General features: G+C 55.8%; 2 protein-coding genes across 2 annotated transcripts; both read right to left on the bottom strand.

Annotated features, from left to right (window-relative positions):
- Positions 1 to 4,279: 4,279 nt before the first annotated feature.
- On the bottom strand, positions 4,280 to 13,419 carry TSPAN17 (tetraspanin 17). Its single transcript, XM_032851884.1, has 9 exons — positions 13,198 to 13,419; positions 10,013 to 10,063; positions 9,775 to 9,921; positions 8,791 to 8,961; positions 8,043 to 8,168; positions 7,381 to 7,428; positions 6,622 to 6,738; positions 6,480 to 6,541; positions 4,280 to 5,928 (listed from the first exon to the last, which is right to left on the bottom strand). Exons 1-9 carry the CDS (start codon positions 13,282 to 13,284, stop codon positions 5,892 to 5,894), a joined length of 846 nt encoding a protein of 281 aa, XP_032707775.1. The 5' UTR covers positions 13,285 to 13,419; the 3' UTR covers positions 4,280 to 5,891.
- A 1,723-nt stretch (positions 13,420 to 15,142) lies between these two features.
- On the bottom strand, positions 15,143 to 18,309 carry EIF4E1B (eukaryotic translation initiation factor 4E family member 1B). The gene is made up of 7 exons (XM_032851992.1): positions 18,292 to 18,309; positions 18,005 to 18,201; positions 17,574 to 17,669; positions 16,770 to 16,833; positions 15,890 to 16,003; positions 15,601 to 15,740; positions 15,143 to 15,257 (listed from the first exon to the last, which is right to left on the bottom strand). Exons 1-7 carry the CDS (start codon positions 18,307 to 18,309, stop codon positions 15,143 to 15,145), a joined length of 744 nt encoding a protein of 247 aa, XP_032707883.1.
- Between the last annotated feature and the right edge of the window lie 426 nt (positions 18,310 to 18,735).

The raw sequence follows: 18,735 nt of genomic DNA, 5'->3' as shown, positions 1-18,735 counted from the left end.
TGTCAGAGCTGCTGCCAGGCTCGGGGCACCCAGGGGGGCCTGGCTGACACAGATAATTTGCAAATGTTGGCTGGCAGGCAAGCCACCTGGAATTCCATGTGGCCCCTCTGCCCGGAACCCCCTCTCCCCAGGCATGATTCCAGGAGACTCCCCCAGATGGGGGCAGGCGAGTGCTGGAGCAGCCTGGGGACGGACGGTCTGGCCTGATCGGGAGGCAGGCCCGAGAGCTAATTTCCAGAGGATCATACCTGGAAGTAGGACCCAGGTGTCCAGATGTGTCCAAGCCTCCAGGTGTCTAAGCCTCTGCCAAGAACTAGAACTTTGGGCCACGGCGGTGGCCCCTCTGTACACAGGGTACCGATGTCCCCATCTGTCTGCGTAGCTGCACAGGGGACCAGGTAGGCATCACCATGGCAACGGTCTTGGCAATGCCAAGGGGCTAATTGTGTGGCTTTCACATCTCTGATGGGCTGAGCTCCAGGCCCCCAGAGGCAGTAAATGCTGCCTATCAGGCCAATGCTTGGGCTGAGGAGCAGAAATGAGGCCCCAGGCCCAGGAAGGGTCCTGCCGGGGCCAACGCTGCCATCAGCCCTGACTTGAGGCCACCCTTCTCCGTAGCCCTCATCCTCTTGTCCAGTGAAGGGGTAGCTGCTCCAGTCTAAACCCCAGGAGCAAGGGCTTGCCTGTGCCTCTCACCAGAGCCTTGGAGTAGAGCCCAAGTGGTAACAGCTTGACTCTCGACCACCTATCAGTTAAGGGACAGAGAGGCAAAACATGGCTTGTCCTTGCAGGGAAACACCCCAGCAGTCACACGAAACAAAGCAGCTCAACATGCACAGACATGACCAGGTCTTCAAAACATATTGTGGGGTTTGGAAAAGCAAGCTACAGCAAGGCAGGAGTGGTGTCCTGGCACGTCAAACACACACACACACCACACACACACACACACGCACACACACACACACACACTGACACCAATATTTTCTATGTGTACGTAACATGAGTGCAAAATTTTATTTTTTTTTGAAGATTTTATTTATTTATTTATTAGACAGAGAGAGAGCACAAGCAGGGGGAGCAGCAGGCAGAGGGAGAGAGAGAAGCAGACTCTCTGCTGAGCAGGGAGCCTGATGTGGGGGCTCGATCCCAGGACCCTGGGATCATGACCTGAGCTGAAGGCAGACACTTAAGCAACTGAGCCACCCAGAGGCCCCATGAGTGCGAAATTTTAAAAAATATAAAATGTCTGGAAGGATTTATGCCTCACAGCGGTGGTGACAGGGGAGGAAGGCAGGAGAGGGGAGTAGAACGGGAGTTAGGGAACTTTAGTTTCATCCATTTTTTTAAGGCAATTGGGTTCCTATTTTACCTGTGCTATCAAAATAATTTAAAATTAAAATCAGGGGTATCTGGGCAGTTCAGTCGGTTGAGAGTCGGTTCAGGTCATGTTATCAGGGTGGTGGGATCAAGCCCTGCATAGGGCTCTGTACTCGGGGCAAATCTCTTTCTCCTTCTGCCCCCCTCCCTCTCTTCTCTCTCTCTAAAATAAATAAATCTTTAAAAAAAATAAATAAAACAATTAAAATTAAAGACTTTATTTCATGTCGCTTTTTCATAGAAAGCAAGACCACTCATTGACGACCCCACACACTCCCAAGGCCCCTGTTCTCTCTGATATTCCCATGGCGCTCAGCCTTCCGCTGCTAAGTGACTCACTGTGACGCTCACTGGGCGGGATTTCCTTCCTTGGCTGGTCTGCCACTCTAGCCCAGGAGGACTCCTGCCCACTGCCTGTTTCCATGTAGCTCCAGAGCTAAGAATGGGTTCATATTTTTTGATGGTTGATCATCAAAAGGGGGATAATATTTTGTGCCGACACATGGACGTTATATGAAATTCAAATTTCAGTGTCCAGGAAATCTTAGGAAAACACTGCCACGCCCATCTGTTTGTTGTGTCAAGAGCTCCTTCCTGCCATAAAGCAGAGCTGAGTGGTTGTATGACCTGAAAGCCTAAAATGTTTACTGTTTGGCCCTTTGCGGACAAAGACCACCGACCACCCCCTCCCACCCCGGTCTGGTCTGTGAGTGCCACAGGGGTGGGGGACTTCGTTTTGTCCCTTATGTATCTTTTTTTTTTTTTTAAGATTTATTTATTTGACAGAGGGAGAGACAGTGAGAGAGAGAGTACAAGCAGGGGGGAGTGGGCAGAGGGAGAAGCAGGCTTCCCGCCAAGCAGGGAGCCTGAAGTAGTGCTCAATCAAAGGACCCTGGGATCATGACCTTAACGACTGAGCCACCCAGGTGCCCTCTTCCTATGTATCTTTATACTACAAGTGTCTGACACATAGTAGGTGCTCAGTAAATCTGGTTGAATGAGTGAAGGTGTATGTGTTGGAGCCTGTTGCCTGGACCCCCTTCCCACCATCTGTGGGGGCCTGAAGGTGGACTCAGGCAGCATCATTGGCTCTGAGTCCTTGAAGAGAGGCCAGAGGATGACAAGGCCTGGATTTGGCTCCAAAAAGGTGGGCCCCCAGGTCTGTGGAACCATGGCTATGGCCTTGCTCAGCCCCAGCACCCACCACACCCCTCCTCCTCCGCAGTGATGGCCACACCCAGAGCCGCCCCCTGTCCGCAGCGGAGGTGGCTACACTGCATGGGCTGTGCTTTGGTGCCCTCTGGTGATCACTGGGAGTGGCTCCCTCCAAGGTCTGCACCACCTTGATTAACCTCACTGCCCATCTTCTGGAGGAAACCCTAACCTGGCCTCCTGAGCCTGTCTGACCTCCTCATCCAGAGATTCAAGGGCCCACCAGCCCAGGATCTCTTTCCTTTCCAGTTCCCCCATCTGGAGTAGCCTGATGTCACAGGACCCCCTCCCTCTAAGCCGATGTCAGATACTGCCGGCAGCTCTCCTCTGGTTAGACTCTGCAGGCCCAGGACTCTGGGAGGCTCCCAGGCTGTCAGACAATGGCCACCTCTGTCATAACCAGGGTACACTCCTCCCTGACAGAGGGTGGGAGGGTGACCTCGGTCCCCACAGCCTAGGGACCTACCTAGAGGGGTGGGCTGGGAGAGGATAAATAAAGCTTCCTTGTATTTTCTACACATCTGGAGAGATCCCCTTCTGGGTAAGGATTCCTTAGCACAAGAGAAAGAACTGCTCTGGGTTCCACTTTGGGGATAGCATGAAATGCCACCTAGCAGTGATCATCATGAGTTTGTCATGATATATACATTACAACTATTCCAACTGCCTCTGCCAAGAGACCGTGGGTTCCAGGACAAGGGTGAGTTTGAGCTGCCTCGGTAACTCCAGCCTCCATCCAGGGAGTACCTGAGTGGATGATGGTGGGTGGGGAGGAGTGGATGGATGGATGGATGGAGGGATGGGTGGATGGATGGGTGGATGGATGGATGGATGGATGGATTAGATGGTTGGATCAGTGGATAGGTGGACGGATGGGTGGGTGGATGGGTGCATAGGTGGATGGATGAGAGGGTGAATGAAAGATAGACAGATGGATATCCTATAGCAGAACTAAGCTTTGGAGAATCCTGGGTCCCTAGCCAGGGTCACAATCACTCCCACCAGTCATACCCATCTCATCATTCCCATTTCCAAATATATTCTGGTTCCCCCATTTCCCTCTGCCCCTCTCACCACTCCCACCTCTTCGGTACCCCAGGTTCCTTCATGCCAAACCCATGCCAGCAGCAGGGTCTCTAAGGCAACTGGGACTCAACCCTAGAGAACACTGTTCCCCTGGAGCTTCCCAGAGATGGCAGCCCTTCTACCTCCCCATCAAGGAGCCCCTTCTCCCAAGCACCCCAACTGTCACGGTCTAGCCATCCCTCTTCCTTTCTTGAGAGCATGTATTACTAACACCGATGCTTCTGCCCCTACCCGTTTTTGTGTCTCCTGCAGAAGAGCACGGCACAGGGGCCAGGAGCTTGACCTTCCCCCCCACACACACACCTAAGCAGGCGGTCGGACATCTGGGCTGAGACATGTTCCTGCCCCTCATGAGCTGACACTTCGAGTGTGCAGGTTCCACCTGGATGCTGCAGAAGGGCAGGACTGGTGCAGTGCAAGCAAGCAAGAGGGGTCAGATGGGGGCAGGGTGCAGCCCTCCCAGCTGTGTGCTCCAGGGAACCCCTTCCCCCAGAGGGTTTCCTCATTGGGAAAAGACTTGGCCACCTCGGGAGGTGCTGTGAGGTTTGAGGTGAAGTGAAAGGCAGAAGCGTTTACAATCAGAAACCACAAGGCACATGCACAATATCATGAGCCCCGTTTATTGTAGCATGTAGAGCCCGCCCACAGCCTGTGTCTCCCGGAGACCCCCGGACACTGCCCAGCCCGCACCTGGGAGCCACGATGGGTGCTGGCCCACACCCCGCCCACCTGCAGCAGCTCCCAGCATTCCTGAACCTCGGACTCGCCAGGGCCCCCATGGGGCACTGTCCCCGAGGGACCTATAGTGGTGGTGGGGGTGTGTGTGCCAAAGATGGCCCCCACACCTTTTGTTTGACTAGCAGGGTTTAAGAGGTTTTTCTCATTAGCTGCAAACAACTTAAAACTTGGGATAGTTCACATAAAAAATCTAGCTTCTTGGCTTCCCCAGACTTCTCCCATTAGACCTACCTACATTCTCGCTGTACAGCCATTAGCTCAAACTGAAGGACAGCCACCAATTTCAGATGGGAATCTGTGGTTTGCCACAGTCCCCACCACACCTTGATGTCACTCAAGGCCAGTTGCCCTTAGCGACTCAGACTCATCATGCAAGTATTTCTCAGCACAAAGCAATGTCTCTCTACTCTATGTCCCATCTCCAGGAATAGTGGGAAAAATTAAAGTCCCAAAGGCCTCACAATTCAAAGGCCTACTTTATTTTTATAACCCACCCGGCCCTGAGGGCATCTAAGTTAAGAGACTGGGAACTAGGCCAAACCTCTCCTTTGATTCACAAATACTCACTCCACACATACCCCTTTATGCAGATCTGAGAACAGCAGCCAGGCTTCCCCAATCTGAGCCACTCTGCTCCTTTAGAAGCTTGTAAATTCCCTGAAACCCAAAGAACTAGTAAGCAGGGTGGACACACCAGGCACAGGGCTGTACTGGGTGGGGTTGCCCTAGGAAAGCCAGACCCAGGTAATGCTGTGCAGGCGCGCCCTCTAGTGGTCAGGAGGCAACTCTACAGGCCACTAGGAAGATTTTGAACTGAATTCCAAGAGAGGCTAGGAGTCCTACCATCGATGGCCCTCAAACAGGGCTCTCCCCATCCCCATGGGTGACAAGCTCAGGCTTCCAGCTACCTCCTGCCCAAAACCTTCCTGATCTCCATCCCACCCTTCGGCCACTCTCCTGGGCACGCTGGCACCCATCTTAGCCCCCAGGAGGGCCAGACCCTTCCCAGGCTGTGGCCTCTTCGGGGCAGGCTCCAGCCTCCCCAATTCTTCACCCTCCAGGCTTCGATCCGGGCTTGGCCCACAGCAGCCTTGCAGCATTTGCAGTGGAAAAACTTGCAGAGGTGGAGGAGGCCAGCTCCCAGCCTCCAGGGTCAGGCAGGCAGGACACTTGGGTGAGTAGAAAAGGCCAGGTGGGTCCCTCAGAGAACAGGAAGCGCACGTCCCAGGAGACGAAGCCACAGAAGAGCCGCTGTAGCCAGATGGCCATTCTTCACAAGATGCTGGGGATCTGGACTTTTACGTGAAATATGCCAAGTTTTAAAGGTTGGCTCAATGTATATACTACCCAGGCCAAGAAAATATGTTGGCAGGGTGGGTCCGGGCTGGGGCCCCAGGCGGATGACACGGCTGAGGCCCTGCGGCCCATGGAACCTCTGAGATGGTGGGCGTAAGCCAGTGGTTTTCAAGGTTTGTTTATTTGAGTAGTTTGTAGCCATCATCATGTTTGATCCTGAGAGGCAAACAAGGGAGAAAAAACTCTTGGACCATTTCTAGAGTCTGACACATTGAGGCCGAAGGGGGCTTCTGGCAGGGTCAAGGTCCCAGCTAGTAGAGAAGACAGCTCTGAAGCTGAGTGAGGCTGTGTCCCAGGCAATAGCCCACCAAGCCTGCCCTAATAGCCAAGCACAAAGCAGTGTGTCCCAGCCTGGGCAGGGACAGGACAGCCAGTCCCACCCCACCCAGCCAGCACCCTCTTAGCTGTGCCATTCCTAGTTCCCTGGAGAGCCCGCCACCCCACAGCAGCCAAGAAGGTGCTCCCTGTGCACATTCACACAGACATACCCACCCTCCGTGCACACAGCTCCAGGACAGGCAGCGCAAGCAGAGGCACACAGCTGTCCCCACGGGTGCACAGCACTCCCACACTCAAGACCCTTGGACCCCTTGTTTGGGTCCAAGCAGAAACACCTGCAGCCTTGCCCATCATGGGTACGGTGGCAGGGGACGTGGGGGTCCCTGAGTAGGCCAGGCAGGTAGCCATGGCCAGTGTGGTAGCCTCACCAGTTGGCCTTCACTGCCTTGATGTCACTCACAAGGTTCTGGGCCAGGCAAATACCAAAGATCTGTAGGGACAAAGGGGCAAAGTGAGGAAGGTCTGCTGGCAGGGCAGGGGTGTAGGGTGCATGCTGGGCTGAGGCAGTACCTGGAGGAGAGCGATGCCCACAAAGACCCCAGCCACAACGATCAGGTTGTCCTGCAGCCACTTCTCAAACTGGCCCACACAGCCTTTGGTGTGTATGGAGCCCTGCTGCTCCAGCTCCTGGGGACAAACAGGCAAGGGGCTTGGCCCACCCACTCCCACAGGCCTCCTCTCAGTCTAGCTTGCTAGGCTCATCCCTACCCCAGGGACCAACATCTTAGCACCTACTGCCTAGATGGAGCTCTACCACAGGGCCTTTGCATGACAGGCTCCTGATGGTCATCAGGGTCTCAGAACAGATGTCCCCTCCTCCAAGAGGCCTTCCCTGACCACCCAGCCCCAATCCCATCACCTCCCTTACTTTATATTCTTCCAAGCTCTTGGTTAAAAATGTCACATTACTGTTCATGTGTGTTTATTAATGAGCTTACTGTCTTTCTCCCTCTACTGGAGTGGGAGCTCCTTGAGAGCAGGGGCTCTGTCTGCCTATCTCCTAAGCAGGAATTCCCAGCATCCAGGGCTGCCAGGTGTGAGCACCAGTGCGTGCTTGACAAAGAACTGAAATGAGCAAACACTGATGTGTCTGTGCCCACCAGTACACTGTCCCCATGACTGGCAGTACCAAGCCCAAGGTGCCTGGATGGTTCCTAGGACTCAGCAGCCCCACCCCCAACCACAGAATCCCTGAGGCCTTTCAGAGGAGCCTATGAGAGGCTGACCTTCCCTTCCCAGTGCCCCCAATTCTGTCCCCAACCCTCTCACCAGTTTGAGCCGGACATCATAGCCACACTGGGTGTTGAGGACATCTTCCTGAGAAAAAACAGGCCAATAAGCGACTTGGTGAGGGGGTACCCCACAGGGACCCAAGGCACCCAGCGCTGCAACGATTCCTGCTTCTCAGGGGAAGGAGATGGAACCACGGACTCTGTCCATGCCCAGCACTGCTACATGAGGCTCACTGAGGCCCACACACCTCTTTCCCTGGTGCCAGGACAATGTCAACCTGAACTGCCTCCTGTTTAGAACTCCTGTCTGCTCATGTATTATAAGAATGGGAAGAGTCCTGGCCCCCAGTGTCCCAGGTGAACTATGATGGGAGAGATATCCCTGGGAGAAGTTTCTGCTCTGAAGAAAGCCATAAAGAATCCCCATGCCCTGCCACTCCAGAATGGTGGCCCAGTGGTGTAGCAGCTGGCTTGCCACTATCGAAAAGACAGGTTTGGCTGCAGGGTGCAGCCCCTCCCCCAGCAGGCCTCACTGCTGCTCATGGACACAAAGTCTACTTTATGTCCACTAGGAGGACTCCCCCCAGCACCCGAGGCCCCCGGAGTGGGCCGAGCCCAGCGAGCCCTGTGGGGGACTTTTCCCCACATGTGGCCCATGTACTGCGATGTCCCCGCCCGTCCCCACCAGGCCCCACTCACCGCAGGGTCCCTGACACAGCAGGAGAAGGGCACCCCGCAGCGCTCTCGGCTTGGGTTCAAGTCAGTGCAGTTGAAATAGATATTGAGGTTCCAGTCATTAGGCCCTCGGGCTCCACAGCAAGACCACTAAGGGGCAAGAGGAGAGCCGCAGGTGAGCCAGGCCCACCCCAGGAGCTCCATCTGGCTGGGAGCTTGGGCTGCTGGAGACAGCATAGGGCCGGGCTGTGAGGGGGTCAGGAGGCCACTAGGCAGGGGGCTTCTGTGGAGAGGGGAGGTTTCGAACTCGAACACATTCAGAGGCCAAACAAAGAACATAAACGAGAGAAGAGGGCCAACAGGTATAAAGATACAGAATGGCAGAGATGATGGCAAACAGAGAGGCCCTATACCAGCAAAGTGGACAGCAGGATTGTAACCCCAGCCAACACGAGCGGTCCAGAGTTTCTTAGAAGGGGAAATCTGTATTTTTCTATCAAATTTCTTCCTTTAAGTGTGTTGTAAACCCTGGCCTAGGAGCTGCCAGGTTGGAGCCTCCGGCTTCTGTTACCCAACACCGTGTTCCCGCAGAACTAGGCACATTGAGGACCTACAAGGATCACAGAAGCTGGCTTCACCTCAGACAAGGGGTCTGGCCCTTTCCCCTGGGTAGTGGACAGAGGAATGGCCCCAGAACACAGGAAGCTTGCTCTCTCCCACATCTGCCCAGCAGCCGCCTCCCGCAGGTGGAACCCGCTGGCGCAGGACTCACATATTCCTGAGCAAAGTCAATGAGGTTCTGGAGGTCAATGTCGTCCCGATAGGCCTTGACGTTGTTGTTAATGAAGAAATTGAGCTGGTCTCGAATCCAGTCCTTGAATACGAAGGCCAGGATCCCTGTTGCCAGCTCCAGGAAGAAGATGAGGCCAAGGAACACTGAGAACTGGGGTGGGGGGCACACAGACGGTTGGCGTCAGAGATGCAGGGCCTAGGGGGGGTGGCACGCGGCGGAGCTCCTCCACCACCACCACCCCAAGACAGCTGAGAGAGTCCCCACCTTCTCTCCTATTAGTATTGTTTTATGATGGCGAATGACATCGCGGTTCTGACCTACCCATCCATTCTGATTCCCCAGGTAATCACCCTGTTTTCTTTGAGAAACCACCTTCCACATACACCTTTAGCTTCTCAGGCCCAGCCAGAGCCATCTCCACCTCCTTTCCCATTCCTGATAGAGGACTGGGCATGCGCCGGAAGCCCACCAATCAGAGCACTACCTCTCCCGGGGCCACGCCACAGGGATTGATCCAGAAACAGCCAATCTGAACCAAAGAGATGCAATTAAAGGCCCTACCCACTGGTTGGGAAGAGAAAGCCTCAGCCTCCAGTAGGAGCCCCCACCCATTCGTGGGCATCCTTCCGTCCCATGGGGAATGGAGCCTACTGGAAGGACACACTAGAGAAACAGAGAGACCAGGCCAAGTGACACTGTGATGGCCCCTGGATCCAAATGAGTGGGCACCCAGCATACCCCTGGCCTTTCCTTGGTGAGCCCATAAATACCCTTTTATGCTTGGGCCACAGGGTTTCAGGCATAACAGAAAGGATCCTATAAACACAGAAAATACAATTCTGATGATTTTTGTTATAATAACACAACAGTAATAAACTGGCCATTATTAAGTACGAACTATATGAAGAAGTCAGTGGGAGGAGGCTGGGATCCCCAGCGGATCTAGGTGGGGGGTGCACTCACAAACTTGAGCAGGAAAGTGTTCTCCCGGAGGGCCCCGATGCAGCCGGCAAAGCCCAGCACCGACATGACGCCTCCAACCACTACAAACAGCCACACAGGGTCGAGGCCTCCCAGATCGGTCAGTGCAGAGATGTTGGAGAGAACACCCTGTGCCAGGGGAGCAGAGGCAAGTAGTCAGGCCGATGGTCCCCCCGCCTCAACCTAGGGCAGCCCCATACCCGGCTCCACCCAGCCTTACCTTCTCACCCCAGGCCCAGAGGCCGATGGCCAGGAACAGGGCTCCCAGCACCTACAGAAGCAGCAGCGAAGAGCTAAGCATTGGAGTGTCAGCATCCTTCCCCACCCCCAGGAGAGTCCCTCACTGTCTAGTAGTCAGGGTCTTGGGAAAGGGGAGGGGTAAGGGGACTGGACTATAAATGGGGTCCCGGGTCCTTTCTACCTCCCCAAGAACACATTTCAGTTCTCACCCTAGCACTTTCCGGAACTCAGCACTGCGGCAGAGGGTGGCTGGGACACTCCTGCCAAGCAGCAGCAACAGTGATGTCCTGAGCCTCTCCTCCCACCAAGCCTGTTCTAGCTTCCGGGCTGCTAGCCTCCTTCCTGCCTCTTCCCAATCTGGCCATCCTGCTGCCGGCAACTCTGTGGCAGCCGCCCTGCTCTGCTCTGCTCTGTTTTCAACGCTCACAAGCAAAAACCCCTGAATGACAGGAATCCTGATGTGAGCAGGATCCAGCTTAGGGACCCCCATCTGGGCCAGAGGCTATGAACTTGAAAACATTTGGCCACAGTTCTGCCTGGACCTTCTAAGCACCACCCACCATCCTGCCTCAGTTCCTTACTGTGCAGAATCCTGGATGTCCAGGCCATATGCCTGAGCCTGAGCAGATCCCCAGATATCCAGTCTCACATGGAGAGTGGCCCTTCTGTCCCAGCACAAGGCCATGACCCTGCCTCTTCACACCGTCCCCACCCACCCACTTTCCCAGGCTCCTTCCCCTTCCCCCACCAATTCCAGTCCATTCCACCATGACCACCCACTTTTAATGCTTTCCTCTCTCTCTGAAGACTCTTCTCGCTGCAGTACTCTTCTCGAAAAATGTCTTTCCTTCCCTCCCCCCACATAGATCTGGGATGTGAAACCAAACATCACTGCTCCCGCCTCATCCCACTGCATGGCCTTGTGCTAGGGCACACCTGCCTGAGGCAAACACCTCCGTGTCCCAGGCTCGGTTCCATGTGTGGGAAGTACATCAGCAAACAGGACAAATGAGCTCCCTGCCCTTAAGGAGTTTACACTCCAGTGGGGAAAATCCACAGTGAGCAAACAACGAATTACAGATACCAATGGATCCTTTAAAGAAAAGCAAACAGTGGGGCGCCTGGGTGGCTCAGTGGTTAAAGCCTCTGCCTTCGGCTTGGGTCATGATCCCAGGGTCCTGGGATAGAGCCCCACATCGGGCTCTCTGCTCAGCGGGGAGCCTGCTTCCTCCTCTTTCTCTCTCTCTGCCTGCCTCTCTGCCTACTTGTGATCTGTCTGTCAAATAAATAAAAATCTTTAAGAACCTTGAAGTTTAAAAAAAAAAAAAGAAAAGCAAACAGTAATGCGGTGAGGAGTGACTGGGGGCTGGTGAGGAGTGACTGAGGGCCGTGGAGGTGTTCTTTTGTTAGGGAAAATGGGGACATTTTAGCTGAGCTCTGAATGATGAGGAAGTGTATCAAGGAGAAGAAAATTTCAGGTGGAGGGACTGCTGGAAGCCCAGGGGTAAGATCCAGTGCGGCGGTGCAAGGGACAGACTGAAGGGCAGCAGGGCCAGACCCCAGAAGGGACTAGAGATCACTGGAGGAGTCTGGACTGTATTAATCGCTGAAAGGTTCTTAGCAGCGTTAACACCAGGGTCAAGGTTCCATTAGAACAAACAAAAATCTCTGGCGCCTCCCTCCAGCCACCTGGACCCAAACCTGAAACCTTCTCATGGCCTCCCTAAGGGGCCTGGTCCTGTCAATTCAGCCTCATAATTTCCCCTGGAGACTTCCTCACTTCCCACTCCCCACCCCCCAGCTTCCCCCCAGCCCTCCTCCCTGGTCTCCCAACTTCCAGGCCATCTGTATGTCCCCCCTACCCCCAAAGAAGGCAGACAGATCTGCCTCCAATACAAAAGCCAAAACAGACCCATCAACCAGCAATGAAGCCCTCACTGCTTTACACTGTGCTCATTGTGAAACTCCAACACTGTCCCAGACCTGGGGCCTTTCCTGCTCTGGCTCCCCAACCGCACTCCCCTGCAAAAGTGGGTGTGCCTGGAACAATCCTGGGCTTCTCTCACCTGTCCCCCTTGGCATCCGGGGACTCACTCTTCTCCATGCTCTGCCTCACCCCACCCACTGCCCCCGTATGTACCTTGGCTCTACACTTAACTAGCCTTGTGACTCTTTGTTAAACGACTTAACTTGTCTGTGCCTATTCCCTCATCCATAAAATGTAGATAATAAATAACAAAGTAGCTGTGTAAATACAAGTTAGAATTCATTTAATCTGCCTAACAACCCCAAGGGGCAGGCTTTAGTATCACCTCTCCCAGGTAAGGAGGCCAGAGTCTCGCTGAACAAAACTGAATGGGCCTGTCATTTTGACTGAAGGCAGCAGGAACAGAGACTGTAGAGGCAGCAAGGAGCCATAGAGATGGGATGCGGGAGGGAGAAGGGAAAGATGACTTGGCAGGGCCCTGGGGCAGGTGCCACCCTGGGAGGGCTCCACTAGCAGCTCCCTTTTCTGGCAGGGGCAGCACCGCCCCAAAGGCTTGGTTTTGTCAGCTGCGGAATGTTGAATTCTGTTCCTCCAGGGTCAGCTCCGGACGTCCCAACAGGGGAGATCTCCTGTCCCCAGCAGAGTAAACTAGAGCTACTGGCCCTCCCAGCCCGCAAGCTCTCAGTATGGAGCGGGCTGACCTACCCGCCACCCTCCCACCCGCCTTGCAGGAGCTTAAGGCTAGACGAGGGGATCTGGCCCTTCCCTTCACTGAGACACTCCTCCCTGTGGACTAAACCAGGTGCGGAGCTTAGCGCACAACCACACTCCACACTCCAGGGTAGCAAAGGAGCTGGGCAGGAGACAGGTCCGTGGGACCTTCAAGGAAACACCTCCCCTTTCTCCACCAGGGCTAGAGAAGATACAGGGAGACTCCACCTCCATACCCTACCCCCGCGGCGCCTGGGGCCCCGCCTCCAGCAATCCGGGCCTCCCCGGGGTTCCCTGGGGTGGTCCTGAGAGTGGGTGTGGAGGTGGGAGTGGGAAGAAGGTGGGGGGCGACGGTTCCAAGTCCTTAAGGCAGGGAGTGGTTCCTCCACCATCACCACCAAGTAGGGGACTGAACCTCCTTCTCCCCCCACCCCCAACACGGGGCCCGGAACCCACCCCGCTCTCACCCAGAAGACAATGTTGAAGCCAAACAGGAAGTATTTCCCGCAGCAGCCGACCTCGGGTTCCTGGAAGTGCTGGTGCTTGCCCGGCATGGTGAGCAGCCGCCCGCCGGCCCGGGAACCGGAGCCGGGGCCGGGATCGGCCCTCCACGGGCCGCCCTGGGCTAGAGCAGCCCGGGGCCTAGCCCGGCGGCTGCGGCTTCATGGCCGCGGCCACACAGAGCGCCGATCCGGCCCCGCCCGCCCCGCAGGGACCGCCCCTGGCGACCCGCCCGCCCTGCTCTCCCCGCCCGCGCTGTCTCGTCGGAGCCCCGTAGCCTCTAGGCCTGACTCCGCCCCTGCCCTGCCCCCTCCGAGCCCCGCCCCCAGGGGCAGGCTCCGCCCCCGACTCGGAGCCCCGCCTCCAAGCCTGACCCACCCGGAGTACTGGCAGCTGCGTAGATCTCCCCAGCGACCGCGGACCTGCAGCGTGATGATGGCCCAGCAAGTCGCAGGCACGAAGCACCCCCAGTCACTCCTACCCTACAAGGCTCAGTACCAGAGCCACCCCAGTCCCCAGCCTTGCTGTCGGAGTCCAGTCCAAGAGAGGAGTAACTGCTGCTCTAATGAGCAGATGGGGACGGTGATACGGTGTTTTTAAAACACGTGCCGTCCACTTTATTACAGTGCAGTCGAATCAGATGCGCTTTTCACTCAATGGAAATTCATCTCGACCTCTCCTGGCTCAGACTCAGGCCAGAGGACAGTTGGGTCTTGTGAAGGCCACGCCTGCTGCTCCCTGACACTCTGGCATTGCCAGGGGCATATATATACCCAGCTCCTGGTCTCGAACCCCTCCCTCAAACATGGAAACCTGTCCCTGACTCTTTCCATCTTCCCCCTCTCCCCGTACTAGCTTGAGCCTGATTGGGCCCCGGGGGTCTCACATGAGCCCCCCTTAAGGCCAGACAGGTGATTATGGTTTGCAGGGGCCCAAATAGTACTCCATTTTAGAACTCTCGAAAATAATTCTAATTTTGTTCAAAAGTGTTTATTTAGAACAGGAACAGAAAAAGGGCTTAAACTTCATCACCCTTCAGCTAATCCACCTCAAGCAGAACCATGAGGGGACCTAACCACCGCTGTCCTCCATTCCTGGGCCAGGATCTCGTCTGTCTACCCACCTCCACTTCAGCCTGACCCTGAGGCAGACGAGGCCCAGACACCCCGGACACAGCTGAGGACAGGGCAAGAGGACACACTTGTCTCTCTGTGAGATAGTGGGGTTCTGCCTCCAAGCCTCCAACCCTTGTGACCTCCCATATAGCCCTGCTCCAGGGACCCACCCACATCTGGTCAAGGGAAGGTGCAACATACAGTACAAATCTCATGAGAAGGCAAACGCATAAAGGCTTGAAGTAGAGTGATTACAAAGATGAGAGCCCAGCCCCCAGCCCCTGTTCTTGAGCCCCAGCTCTCAGTGTCTGGGGCCTTGGGCCCTCTCCCCCAAAACAGAAGAGTCACCCTCAGGCCACCCAACCCTTTTCCCAGGTGTATGCTGGACTGTAGGATTCTCTTGTCATCTTTCCACCTTCAGTTGAGCTCTGCTTCCCCCAGTGACTCACCCCAACCCACCCTCTGATGAAACAAAAACACTGAGGGCTTTCCTCCACCTTTCCTGCATCCTCAGGCTGGCTCCCTGACCACAGAGCTGTCCCCTAGGCCTGAGCCCCAACTCAGGCCTAGGGACATGCTCCTATTCACTCCCGGACATGGGAGTTCAAAGAATGTTCGTATTCACTCCAGGACATGGGAAAACCCAGTTGTCTACCCCCCAGTCCTGCCCAGCATCAGCACTGTAGCCCAGCACCACTTACACACACACACACACACACACACACACACACACACACACAGAGAGTGAGCAGGGAGGCTCAGGGGCAGTTGAATGGAGAGGGGTGCCAAGGTCTCATCACACCACAAACTTATTCTTAGTTAGAGAGTTGCTCTTGGTGGCTGTGTCTGCATGGGCCTGATACCCAATGACGATCTTCGTGGAGAGGCCTAGGCGCTCTTTGTAGACCTGCCTGGATGATGAGTAGAAGAGGAAATGAGAGAGTCACCAGCGGGACTTGGAGATAACCTGGGACCCCAGGTCCTCTGCCCAGAGCTCCCACCCTGGTTCCAGTCACCATCACTCTCTCTGCATCTTACCTACGTGGAAACCCCAGATAGGACTCTTTAATGCAAAAGAAGAGTCCTGTTAGAAATAGCTTGAAATATGGATTCCAAACCCCTGTAACAGGTGGGTAAGGAAGGAGGAGATGACACAGAAAGTTCCAGAGGTCTCCCTCACAGGCCAAGCCACCACCCATCACACACACTCACCTTCTCCCCTGGAACAGACCCTGCGCCAGAGCTACCCCTCACCCAATGTGCAGCACGCCCGCCTGGTTCTCTGCCTCCCTCGTCCACACGGCGATCTTGTCCCCCTTGGTTCGGATGTTGATGACAGCCCCACACACCTCCCGGCTGTGCTCCTCGAAGCTCTCCCCGATCAGGCACAGCAGCTGGGGCCCAAAAGGGAGGATGGTGAGACCTCTACCTGAGTCACAGGGAGTGCTCCCACTATCCTGGAGACCACTGACACCACATCAGCCCAGCCTCTTCTAGTGGGGGACCCTCCCCAGCCCTCCCTCCTCTCCCCATGGCCACTCACAGTCTCCAGCCACAGGCGGTCCAGCTCACTGTGGCGCTGCTGCTTGGCAAGACTGACCAGCCAGCGGCCACCCCTCTTATTCCTGCTGTCTTCCCACATGGGCTCAATGCCATCCTAAAAGGTGGGATAATCAATCAATAGCTTCCCTTTGTTCAAAGGGAAAGGTGGGCCCAACCACCTTCCCAGGCCCTGCTCCAGCCCCTAAATCAGCCTCCATAGGCCAGGGTCCCTCTTGCCTCCAACCCCTGTGAACAAGCAGGTTCTACCACCAGCCACTCAGCCCCCCAGACCCTCCCATGGGCTCCCCAGGCCGCTGATCCTCGACACTTGTCACCTTTTGCAACCTTGTAAGTATACATTTATGTTTGTCTCCTTTACTGAACTGAGTTCCTTGAGGCCATGGTTCAAATGCCAGGGGCGGGGGGTATTAAGGAAGCCTCAGGGGCCACCGTAGTATGTACATAAATCATCTGGGGAGGTCTTTAAACACGGAGGGGAGGGTCCCACCGCACACACCTGCTGGGTCAAGACCTCCAGAGATGAACACTGATGAGGGCCTGGATATTGATGCGGAGTATTCCCTGACAATTCTGAGGCATGGCCCTAGTTAAGGAGCCGGGCCAGAAACCTGGGCTTCTTCTGAATTCCCGCTTATCCCCCATCCCCTTTCGGACTCTTTAAGGTCCTACAAGGCACAGCTCCAGCCTGACACGCTGTCCAAGCTTCTGTTTAGTATTTCCTTGGACTGGAAGTCACATCTCAGCTGAGGAAGGCTGTCTGTGGCCACCCCCATCCCCAAACCCTCCACAAGGGAGGAAGGCAGCAGAAGCTGAGAAGGCCTGAAGGGTCCCCAAGTAGGTTAGGGGGAGGCAGAGCTTACCTTGAACAGGGCGTAGTCACAGCCGGAAGAGAGCTTACTGGCCAGCTGGATGTGACTGTACATTCTGGAGAGAACCCCCCCCCCCCCCCCCCCCCCGGAAAAACCCCCAGTTTTTTTATGGCCTGGTTCCAACTTGCCTTGCCCCCCCCCCCAACTTCTCACCAGACTCCACTACTTTCCACCCACTCTTCAGGCCTCCAAGACTTTGCTCACACCCTCCCACCCCCTGCCTGGAATCCCATCTCTACTTACCCAAACCCTCAAATGCCACCTTCTCCCTGGAAACTTCCCTAATCATCCAACCACCTAGGGAGGCTTTTAGAGCCCCCAGGGCTGGGTGGGAGAGGGGGTTCAGGCACCCCTCCCCAGTTGAGCCCCAGACTCTCACCTGCCCCTAGGCTTTGTGTTACACCTTTCAGATTCCTTCCCTTGATCACCCATGGTCAGACCAGATGGTCAGAAGCAACCAGGCAGCCTAATCCTTCCTTTGTGGCTGAGACGAGCTCAGAGAGGGAAAAGAACCTCCCCAGAGCCACAAAGCCTTGGAGCTGCTGAGTCTGGGGCAACTCCTAGCTTCTCCCACCCTCGTAGCCTCTCTCCCGAAGCCCGGAGAAGGTTTCGGGGGGGGGGGGCATGTCCCAGGCCCCAGAAAGCAGAACCCACCAAGCCCCAGCCCTCAGCAAATGCTGAAAGGTCCCAGGGAGAGCTGGGAGGAAAGAGCTCCATGGAGGGGTGGGGTCTGGGAAGGATTGCCAGCTCACAGTCCCCTGGCTCCGGCCTCCCCAGCCAGGAGCAGACACTCACGCCCAGAAGTCCTCCACAGTGTCAAACTTGGTGACCAGATGCAGGTTGTCCTGCCAGGCACGGCTGCGGTCATTCTTGAAGAACCACAGCGCCCACCTGGGGGAGGGGAGGCCAGGAGGAAGCAGAGAGCCGGCCCTCTTGGGCCCATCACAAGCAGCACCTGTGCTGGCGGGGAAGTCATGCTCCTTCAGGGACAAATGATGAGATGGGATTTGGGCACAGGACACCCACCCCCTCAACCCCGCCACGGTGACTGGGGTTAGTTATCCTGAAAGGCTGGGCAGGATGGGGGAGTTTAACACAGAATCTCAGTTGGGTTAAGGCCAGAAGGGCCAATAGGGCCCAAGCCTTATGCCTGCTCTGACCTTTCTTGGATGAGGAACCAGGCCGAGAGAGGAAGGTCTAGTTCAAGGCCACAAAACCTGCCTTACCTGTTCAGCAGAGGGTGTAACTCCAACTTGACCCCCTGGGGGGCCCCATCCTGGGCCTTTCTTCTCTGGGACAGCAGGGCCCCGGGGGGATTCAGAGCCCCCTCTGCCATCAAGACCAGCCCTGCTGCCCTCTCTTTCTCTTCCTTTTTCTCCTCCTTCTCCCCCAACTTTCGGATTCCACCCTCAGCCTCTCTGGCCTGACCGAAGAAAGGAATCAGGGTGAGCAGCAAGCCCCGTCCCCCACAGCCCCATCCCTTGCTGCATGAGGGGCAGGGAGCTGGACCTACAGGGCTGGTGGCGGCCATAAGGCAACCTGAGCTTCATCCCAGTTGGCCCCCAGCTGCCAGCTTTTAACCCACCCGCACTGCCCCACCCCTCCCCCAGAGCACGGGATGGGGAGGAGCCGGAGTAGTGTGGCTGGCGCTCAGAAGGGAAAGAGCTTGCACTATGCGTCTCATCAGCAAGCATTTAGTGAGCACCTTTGCATGCAGGCAGGTGGGAGAGGGACAGGTGTGACCAGACAAACCCAGCCACCACACACATGGCCATGGGCTGGCTGGGTCACAGAAGGTAAGGGTCAATATTAGGGATCTGCCCTTTGTGCAATCACATCCCCTGGAGGATGGGCCTAGAATGGGCGCAGTAGGGAGGGGGTGGGGCGGAAGAAGGAAAAGCTCTGGCTCTGGCTACCCTTCCCCTTCCTTCTCAACAACACTCTTTTCTGCAGGAGC

Source organism: Lontra canadensis, unplaced genomic scaffold (genome assembly GCF_010015895.1).
Source record: "Lontra canadensis isolate GAN:19392208 unplaced genomic scaffold, GSC_riverotter_1.0 scaffold5, whole genome shotgun sequence".
In the NCBI taxonomy this organism is placed as follows: Eukaryota; Metazoa; Chordata; class Mammalia; order Carnivora; family Mustelidae; genus Lontra; species Lontra canadensis.
The sequence above is the reverse complement of the archived record's forward strand: the minus strand, read 5'-3'. Positions and strand labels throughout refer to the sequence as shown.

Bases quoted from the DNA above. Each gene is read 5' to 3' on its own strand.
- TSPAN17 (XM_032851884.1), bottom strand. From the start codon at position 13,284: ATGCCGGGCAAGCACCAGCACTTCCAGGAACCCGAGGTCGGCTGCTGC. The intron at 9,922-10,012 runs GTAAGGCTGGGT...CCCCTGGCACAG, and splicing joins TCTGGGCCTGGGGTGAGAAG to GGTGTTCTCTCCAACATCTC. The intron at 6,542-6,621 runs GTACTGCCTCAG...TTGTCCCTACAG, and splicing joins TGGGCATCGCTCTCCTCCAG to ATCTTTGGTATTTGCCTGGC.
- EIF4E1B (XM_032851992.1), bottom strand. The intron at 16,004-16,769 runs GTAAGCTCTGCC...CCCACCTTTTAG, and splicing joins GTGACTACGCCCTGTTCAAG to GATGGCATTGAGCCCATGTG. The intron at 15,741-15,889 runs GTGAGTGGCCAT...TTTGGGCCCCAG, and splicing joins ACCGCCTGTGGCTGGAGACT to CTGCTGTGCCTGATCGGGGA.